A 10,528-nucleotide genomic window follows, 5' to 3' on the forward strand; every position below is an offset into this window, starting at 1 on the left:
ATTGTATAACTGTTTAAATAGTTTTTATGAAAATAAAATAACATAATGAGTTAAGTAAACTATTTTTTTTCTAATTTATGTTTAAAATTTTTCTTACAGTAAAATTTTTTTCCATCTTATAAATATTATTAATTTCAGTAATTTTCTAATGTTTGTTGGTAGTAGCTGTATTTTAAATGAGCATTAGGGCAAAACTTTTTTTTAACACAAATTCTGCAAATTTCAATGTTTTTCTGACAAACGTTGAAAATAATAGGCAATGTCTCGTAGAAATCTAAAACTATAAATATGAACAAAATTTTAAATAAACTACTTAAATAATTGAAAAAGATTTCAATTTACAACATATTTAAAAAAAGTTATACAAACAAACAAAATCTATGGAATTAATAAAATAATAATAACAAAAAATGTGTAGGTTCCTTTTCTTCACAAAAACTCAGAGAGTTTTTTTTTAAAGATATTTTTATCCCTGTGACCTCGAAACTTTGGCCCGAATATTTGGTCATGGTCCAACAAATCATTCTTGGATACAATTAAATAAAAAATAATTCATAAGTGGTGCAAAACAATATCTATACATAACATATACATACTAGTCAAATACTCAATCTCAGTACAGTGTGAAACTAAACATAAATAATTAATAAATTAGTATTAATCAACAGGCAATCATACCCAAAAAAATAAAGACATATGCTGCTAGAATATCATACTTACATCTTTATTATCAGGCATAAGAGATGGATTAAGAAAGCCAATAACTGTACCAACTGTCATTTTCCAATGTTCTGCATGAGCAGCTCCAAACAAAAACATAGTAACTACTTTTTCACAATCATGAAGATCACTCATTTTCCAAATTGAAAAATTCTTTCCCTATCAAAGAACATTAATGAATAAATTTTCATCTTAAAATAAATGGAAAAAAAAAGTTCAACAAAAATAGTTCTAAAATCTATAGTACACAATGTACAAATCTATAGTAAAAAATATAGTACACAATGTACCAGTGATGAACTATTAACAATTTAAGATGTTAAAATATGTTTGAAATCTTTGTAAAGAAATATAATAAAAAACTTAACTAATATTTATATAAATAAAATGTTTTAGTATAAAAATGTCAAAACACTAACATTCACAACACAACTATAAGAAAACACTAACATTCATTTTAATAATATATGGAAGGCTTTACAACGAAGCTACAAAAACAATTTAATACTTGTCTCTGAATAATTAAAAAGTAAACAAAATTAGTCAGTCACATATAAGGACCTGCTGATTCACCTATACAATTTCATACCATTTCTTGTTCAATGGATTCTTTTTCTACTTTAAAGATCATTTGGTTTTAACAAAATATTTATGAATAAAAATCACATAACTTTCAAACAATTTACACTACCATTTAGAGCTAAATTCTTAAATCATAAAATAGATTATAATGAACATTACTAAATAATAATATATGTCTCATAATTGAAAAATTTTTTACTCACACTTTTAGACGTTTTGGGGGGCAATTTACTAATAAGAATTCCGACAGTAACCCAGTCTCCTTCAATATCACCTCCTTTGATGAAATTTTTAATGAAAGACATTTTAATCAACCTTCGACCTTCCATTCGTTTCTGCATCATATCAAAGGAAATCAATGGATCTCTGAAATAAAAATTAAATACTATGCATATAGGAACTAATCTTTTAAAAGCACTTTTTACAAATTTAGTTTGAATATTTTTGGCATTACTTTTACTTATTATGCTTTTAACAAGCAAATAAAAAGAAGTTTTGTAATAGATTATAGAAATGCTTCCTAACTTTGCTTTTTATGCATATTATTGAGCCCTTGCTTGCCACAGGCATATATATATATGCCTTTCTGAAGTACACATAGCACATTGCCATGCATTTTTATCAGTAAAACAACTTCTCCAGCTTTAGAGTATAATAGAATGACCTTAAGATTGTTTTCAAAGGATCTCAGACAAGAAGGGGAAGAGATGAGGAAAGTAAATCACAGCTGTGCAGTTATTGCGTGCGTTTCTTTTGAGCAGTACATGTTTTTTTTACTTTTCTTTCGTTCCTGTTTTTGTCACTGAGTGAAATAAAAATTTTCATTTTTTGTGCAAATATGTCTGATATTAAATTAAAAATGACTGCCAAAAAAAGGTCAGAAATTTCAGAATATGACATAACTTTTTTACATTGATTGCAAAATTTTTTATTATTATTTTATTGTCAGGGTGCGTAACTTAATGATTTAACAAAAAATAAGCATCTTTTAAGCACTCCAAAAATATTTTTAAGCACTTTAAAAAAATATAAATAGGCAGAGTTAGAAAGTTTTTGACAATTGACAGTTTTATCTTGTTTTAACCGTCATGTCAAAAAAAAAAAAAACTTTTTGCATTGTTTTTGACAGGTGTCAAAAAATCATGAAATTTTGAATCATGTAAAACGAATGGCGTTTTTATACGCTAGGAACTGACAATACGCCGAAATAGATTGGGGTTGAATTAATTGAGAAAATGTTCAATATGAACTGTGTCCTTTTGCATAATTCGCAGCAAAAATCAACAGGGTAAAGGGAAAATATCATTTTGAAAAGGGGAAGATTCAGCACTTTTTAAAAACACCCAATGAAAAAAGAACTTTTAAGGGCTTTCAAAAAACAAAAATCAACACCTTTAAGCACTTTTTAAAAACGCTACGCACCCTAACTGTTATAAATACTATAATTTTTGTATTTCTTTATTTATTTGTTTTATTTATGTATTTATTTTTTATTTATTTATGTATTTTTTATTTTATTTATTTTATATATTTATTTTTTTATAAAGGTGAGAAGTGTTCAGATTGAAAAGTTTGTCTCTTCTTTTTCTCAAATACACACCAAAACTATGTGCCCCCCTGTGGAAATCGATGGCACTGGAGGTGGGCTGTAAAGGGGTTAATATAATTTTATATATCTGCAAAAGCATATTAGTAACACTTTCATAACTTTTTTATTGAGAATTTTTGCAGCACAAAATAAAATATGCTTTATTTTATAAAAGAGTTTTATTTAAACACTTTTACTTAAATAAGTATATGTATATTTAATGTTTAATAAATACAGAATTGTACATTTACAAAACAAAATGCTTTTATTCTTCAGAATAAGTTCTGTGTTCAAGAACTTTTATTTAAAGCAAAATATTAAATGTTACATTTAACAAACATATTGGAAGCAATTACTCATTTTATACTAAATTCTACTTAAATTTTAAAATAATTTGTTTTCAAAAATTTGTGCTTTAGTTTCTTTACTGACGAAGAAATTCCCAAAAAGCGTAAATGTTACAAAGTCTCTTAGTAGTTATGGAGGCAAAGTAGCAATTGCATATGGGCCCATGATTCCTAAGAGCCTGGACATTGTTAAAAAAATTACACCAAAAATTTTAATTAGAAATTTTAAAAATATGAAATTTTTGATGTGATAAAAAATTTTATATTCTTTTTTTTAACTTTTATGGTTATGAAAAATAAGATTCTTTAATATAAATTGTAAGAATCTTATAGATTTTCTGTTTCAGAAGAATTTGAAGCATAAAACAATGTTAAAACAATTTTCAACAAATGTTTTAAAATATACATTAAAATTTTTAATTTCAAATTATTTTTTATTTAAGTTTTCATGTTTTGCAAATAGATATTTTATGGAAGAAGGAACAAGTCTTAATCTCTACTGATATTACATTTAAAAATTAGAACAAGTGTAAAATTAATATATATTAAAACAGCAAAACAGTATGATGGGGAAAAAGGAAATAAGCAGTAAATGTTTAGGAAGAAAAAAGCAGTACGATATAAATAATAAATATCCGAACTTAGTAATGATAACTGTGGTACAAACTTGACTAAAACTGATATAATGGATGAAGTCTAGTAAAAATATAAAACTATAATCTATATAATTAAAAAACTTTGTTTATAAAAATACATACAGATAAAATATTTAAAAGGATCTAATGGTCATATCTTTGCATTGTATTATTATAAGGGCTTTATAAGATCAAAAGAATTTTTTTAATGCAAATAAAAACAATGGTGTTACTGTGGATAATTATGGCTATAACTATTAATATATTACGCATTATAATAATAAGGCTTCCATTAAAATGTATTTTACATCTGGATATATTTCAATCAATAATAGGATATTTGAAGATTAGATAGTTTTTTCTCAGTTTGATAACAATTTTCAAAAAACAACTGACTTACTATAAAATATTTTTTTACTTATTATTAATTTTCTTTTGAATTAGAATCTTTTATCTACTCACTGAGTCATTACTTAGCTGCTTTTACCGTTAAAACTAGTAGAAGATGAGTTATATACATGTTAAAAGCTAAACTTTATCAGATTCCTGTCACTTATGGTGCACTTTGGCTCATAACCCTTAGCTTCATAGTCATTTTATTAAAATAAATAAATAAAAACGTTTCAATCAAGAAATTGTACAATATCATTTCATGGCTCACTCATTATATCCTAAGAACAGAGAGAAATCAATGACTAACAAACAAAAAATGAATACTCGGTAGTTTCTGTAGAATATATTGAATGCAAATACGTTCCTTTTGTAAGTACATTTGATTTAAAAAAGTTGATCTTCTCTCAGATATATTTTTCTTCAAATGTTATTAGATCACAAACAGCATCCAAATAGTGAGAGAATATATCTTCTGTTAGTTAAGTTTGCAATTGGTTCCATTTTGCAAATGCACTTAACACTTTCAGTTTTATCCTACTAGCTCTGTTGTAATTTAAAAGACATTTTCAAATTATTCTTTTATTCATTCTGGTACAGTAAATATAATTTATCTAGAAAATTCTTCAAAGCCTTTATTTTAGTATGTTATGTTGAAACAATGTTTACACAAACATTTAATACTCTGAAAAAATGACTTAAATTTTAAATGATGCAAACAGTCAATGATTATAAACAAACTGCACTTTTTTGTATTTTTAGTAACTAAATTATTTGTAAGTCTTTTATTAAAATTTTTCTGAAGATTATATCACAATTAATTTCATAGTTAAAAGATGTTTGGAGTTATATCATACTAACTTAATCATTCCCTTTTTGCTAGCAAAAATCCAACTAAAAATTAAAAAAATAATAATAATAATACTAGTAATAATTGCTTATTATGAAGTATTTAAAAAAAAAAACTATTTAGCTCATAGCCAACTCTGGATTTCATACCATTTACTTGACTTTACCTTCATCTGATCCAATTAAAACAAAACTAAATTACTGGTAAAAATACATTAAATTTAAAAATATGATTATAACAAAATCGTACAAATTGTAAGACAAATATATGTATAAAAAAAACAATGATAAGAAAATTATAAAAGGAAAAGTTACTATTCTTTTTAATTTTAAGTACTACAAAAGTAAAAGCAAAAATTATTGTTTATCTTTGAATGTTAAACCAAAAAAATAAATATTTTTTTAAAAATTTGCAAACAAAAAAAAAAATCTCTTAATAAACATAAATGTAAAGATTAATTAAGTTTTTGCATTGTATCCGAGAAAAACAAAATACTTTTCAAAAATAGACCAATAATAAGAAATATACAAATTCATTACATGCCACTGTGGTAATAGTTAAAATTACAGATGGAATAACATTATGAGCTGCCACTGTAAAAAAGTAGGGCAAGTGTAAGCAAATTTGAAATTAAATTTTTGACAAATTAATGCTTTACAAATGACAGTAATATAATTTTAAAGATGAATAAGATTTTTTTTTAAAAAAAACCTAGTTTTATTTTTTAAAATAAATTATAGAAGACAAAATTAAGGTTTATTTTTTTATTAGAACTTTTTAAGTATTAGTGACAGTAGTCTAAAAGGCTATAAATGAGGGATTAAAAATTATAAATTAAAACTATTAGATGAAAAATACAAAAACTATGATTTAATAATTGGTAATCTAAAATTATGTATCAAACATTTTTACACATTTCAGACTCATATATCTTCAGAATTTTACTTTTCAACAAAATGTCTAAATCTCTATTTTGGACACAAACAAACCTCAGGCTCACATTAAAAGTCTTTGGCTTAAACCTTTAAAAGTGAGCCTAAGCTTACCCCTCTGGCACATGCATGTAACAGCTGAAAAAAATATTTAATGTGATAACCAAAATAACTTACACAATACGTATGCCAGAATAACTGTCAGTGTAACATTTTTCTGCACTTTTGGAATTATTTTTGTTCATTTTGGCAGAATCTTTCCCTGAAAAAGTTTTTTACTAGAAATTAACAAGATTAAGATAATACTAATGAAAAAAAAATTTAATAAAAAACAATTATTTATAACAAAATAGCAACAACCTCGAAAAGAGATTAAAAATTTTTTCAAACATAATGACAATAAGTATGTAAATACGTAGATAAAATGTGGAATTTCTAGTATATAGAACTCATGAGATAGAGAAATATTTTTAGCATGTTTTTTTAATAATAAATTGTCATAAAACACACGCTGAAAATGACAGATAAAAGATGGAATAGCAATAGAAAAATACCATAATTTATGAAATAAATACACTATAATTACGTAAAATAAGACCAACTCATAAAACACAGTTAATACAAACCAGAAGGTGATATGTAGCAGAATAATCGTCAAATAAAGGCAACTTCTGGGTACATAAAAATTGCTTCCGGGTATTTAAAATTTGCAAGTTTAATATCCATTCTATGTCTTGGCAGTTATAGTTGGCGAAACAGATCACAATGCAGAAATTCCCATACAAATACACATATAGACCCAGATTTCGCTTTGATAGGGAAAACTCGGAATAAAGATACTCCTTGAAAAAAAAATTTAAAGTTGCTAGTTTTTTTTTCTTCCTGCTGTTGTTAATTGTTAATCAATCGATGAGTAATAAGAGTAATTGCCAATCCAGAAGTCCTAGCTATTCACAACATTTAAAATTGTAACGAAATATTAAGCTTAATTTGTTTTACTTTAAAAACGCATAAAAATCTCACTGTATGATGATACAGTTTTATATATTTGTTTAAAATTTGGCAGTCAAAATTACTATCAATCTAATTTATTAAATCAAAAATAAAATTAAAAAGCATAACATTTTCTACCACTTTAAATAAGGAAAAATTATCTCCTGCCAAAAGCTACAGAAATCAGTAAATAGGAAAAGATTAGTGTGACTAGAGAGGATGATAATGGCACCCTTTTCATGCATTTTGAATTTAGAAAATAGTTATTTGTCCAACACTGCTAACAACTATAACGGCTTGTAAAGAAAAAGTTTGCAAATTAAAATAGAATATCTAAAAAACAAGCTTTGCTTAGATGACCTTTTTAGATTTTCTTGTGAAGAACCCGTTTTCAAGCTATAAATGGAAGAGCCAGTTTTGGAGACAAAAAGTACATAAAAAATTTACATTTCAAATACTTTATCTACAAACATTTTCATTTCTAAGAACCTCAGTCCAATTAACCTGTAAATACAGTTGAACCTGTTTATCTCACATCTCACGGGAAAGGCGAAAAATTTGAGATAAAGAGGTTTTGAGTTAAACAGGTACTTTAAAAAATTAGATTTAATTAAGAAATTCTATTAAAAGTGCTTTAATTGTTTATAGTAGAAAAAATAGGCACTTCTTTAAATTAATTATACCACATACATGCATCTACGCAACATTTCTCTAACATACATTTAACACTAAAAATAATTCTTCAAAGATTTTTGATGTATTACCTTATTTGTTTAGATTATTCTTTTAAGGTTAGAAAGAGCGCAAATCCCTCATAGCCTCTTTTGCATGCACTTTTGGTTCATCAATATGATCTTCAGCTTCTTCTTCATTCGATATTCCTATGACATTATCTGTGATTTCCGCATCTGTCAATGTTTCGTATGCTGCCCTTTTGTTCACTTGTGAAAAATCAATGTCAACATTAAATCCAGATTTTATTGCATTCCACTCTGGAAAATCTGGCACTGTATTTACAGCACCAACAGTTTCTTCTTCTTTACTAATGCCTTCAACCTCTTCATAGCTATTCTTAAAACCAGCTTTTTAAAACCATTTTGGATAGTTTTTAGACACATTTCTCCAGGCAAAACAATAATTCTGATAGCATCTAACATCTTTATTTTTGGAAGAGAACTTTTTTCATCAATGGCATCTACAAGTTTGCATTTTCTACAGCTCGCTTTAAAACTCTTAATTATCCTTTGATCCATTGGTGGCAATTTTGAGGTAAAAATGAATTTCTGTTCTTAGCTTTCTTATCTATGTTGAAAAGCTAACTACTCATTAACCCCTCACTTACTGCCAGAATCCTTGTATTCCTTTCTAGTTAAAGAAGTGCAGAGATAGTGATTGAAATTCCAAGAAACACCCCCAAACTGTTCATTCCTACTTCCTGTGGGTTCACGAAATTCATCTCTGTCTGCAAGTTCCATTGATAAAAAAAGTTTTGCATTTGTGCCCTATTATTAGAAATTGGAGAAAGAGAGGTTTCGAAAAAAAAATCAACATAAACGTGGAAAATACATTGATTTTAGATATAGAGGTTTTTGAGATAAAGAGGTTCGAGATAAACAGGTTCAACTGAAGTAAAAAAAACTGGAAATAATTAAGTTTTTAATTAAATTTTCAAGAAATCAATAGTTATTAATTATAGGTTGATAATTTTGTATAATTTATCTGTTAGTTATAATTGTATAATAAAGAAGCAGTAACTTACAAATGTAGTTTCTGCTTTGAAAATTTTTCCTCTATTTCAAAGTTCACTCATCAGTAAATTAATAGTAGGATGTTACCTTATATATATATATTATAAGGTAATATACATATAGTAAAGTCACAATAATTCGACTCTCGATTGTATAAGTTTCCTATAAATCCGAGCTAATGAGAGAAAAAATCAGTCTTGCTCCGAAACAATGACCAATGCATGCACAACACGTGAAATGATTACTATGATTGGTTTTATGACGATTACTAGCACTGAATATTGAAAAATAAATTGGTGTATCAAACACTGAAACTTGTGAACAGTGCTTTAAAACAAAAAACAGTAGACAATTATTTCAAAGTACAATCAACCTGATACCATAATATAATACATATTGCAACTTGGTGTAATGCAATAAATGAATCCTGATCATCAAATGTAAATAAATTTTCTTTAAATATAAAACATTTTTTAATTAAATAATGAAATTTAAAAATTGCTTTCCTTCCCTTTTTTAAAATATTTCTTACATTTTAAGTTTTGTTAAATTTGAGTTTTCGAAAGTTCAAGGTAGGCTCGGTCTCGTTAACTTTGAATTATCCATACTCTACCATATATATAGCACAAAAAAGACAAAAAGGATTAAAAGAAAAGCGAAGAAAATTAAGTAAAATAATAAGTTTTATTTATTGAGCATAAGCTGCAAGTATATAGAACTCATAAAACAAGTTAAAAATATAGAGGAAACATGGAATTTACAATATATTTAAAAACACACTTATTGGATTTTAAATTACATTTACATAAAATTACTATTAACACAAACTGTATAAACTTTCACTGAGGAAAAATGAAATAAATAATTATTATAATTTCAAATATAAACTTACAAGTCAAAGATCTTTTCTGATTGGCAGATGCAAAAAAACTTTTGCCTGAATTTTTAGAAGCTTCAGAAATTATACTTTGCAGTTCTTTGCCTTCTTTTGAGAGATATGCTTCACTTTCATCATCCATACTGTCATTACCTAAGCTATCTATCTTAGATTTAGTTGAGATATAAACTGAATTTGTTGCTTCTGAAGGAAATTCTAATGGTACATCTTTCAATACTCTACTAACACTTTTTACTGTAGGTACTTCTTTACTTTCAACTTCTAAACTTTTACCCTCTTTAAATGGTTGTTTTTCTGAAGGTACCGAAGTATCATCATCTAATAGCTCCATCAGTGAATCCAAATCTAAGTCTTAAAAAATTAAGACAGAAATTAAAAAAAAATAGCATTAAAATAAAATTATTTTTTTTAAAAGAACAAAAATATATTCAATATATTTTATGCTTTGAAATAAAATTATATAAAGAAAAGACTGAAATATAAAAGAAAATTTGAAACACTGTAATTTATGAACATAAGTAAATGTTTTTTTACCTTCGAAATCGTCCATTTTTGGCAAGGCAATGACAATCAAAATATTTATGATATGAAAGCGATTAATATAATTATTAAGAAAAAGATATTTGTATGAAAATTAAAAATAGTGAAGAAAGGTAATCAGAAAATGCGCCTTTCAAAGTTTCCAGATACCGATTTCGCATTATTTGTGAAATGCTAATTTTAGTCATTAACACTCCACTTTTAAAAATTCAAATATGTTTTATTTTATTTTATTAAAATTTATTTTTTATATGTAGTTTCATGAGAAACTTTTATAAGTTATGGGTTTAGACATTCTTATGGTC

General features: G+C 25.8%; 1 protein-coding gene across 3 annotated transcripts in view; it reads right to left on the reverse strand.

Annotated features, from left to right (window-relative positions):
* The window catches only part of LOC107452565 (minichromosome maintenance 10 homolog), a 35,446-nt gene that overhangs the window by 24,685 nt on the left and 233 nt on the right, over window positions 1-10,528 (reverse strand). For 2 of the 3 annotated variants that reach the window (XM_043046733.2, XM_016069058.4), the window contains exons 1-5: window positions 10,218-10,414; window positions 9,678-10,034; window positions 6,222-6,306; window positions 1,506-1,668; window positions 721-879 (exon numbers count right to left, since the gene is read on the reverse strand). In XM_043046733.2, coding sequence (XP_042902667.1) covers window positions 721-879; window positions 1,506-1,668; window positions 6,222-6,306; window positions 9,678-10,034; window positions 10,218-10,233 — 780 coding nt within the window. In that variant the 5' untranslated portion in view covers window positions 10,234-10,414. Of the gene's footprint in view, window positions 1-720; window positions 880-1,505; window positions 1,669-6,221; window positions 6,307-9,677; window positions 10,035-10,217; window positions 10,415-10,528 lie in introns of those variants that run through there. The other variant, XM_043046732.2, reaches the window with a different exon arrangement.

The sequence above is a fragment of the Parasteatoda tepidariorum genome, chromosome 2 (assembly GCF_043381705.1).
Source record: "Parasteatoda tepidariorum isolate YZ-2023 chromosome 2, CAS_Ptep_4.0, whole genome shotgun sequence".
Classification (NCBI taxonomy): Eukaryota; Metazoa; Arthropoda; class Arachnida; order Araneae; family Theridiidae; genus Parasteatoda; species Parasteatoda tepidariorum.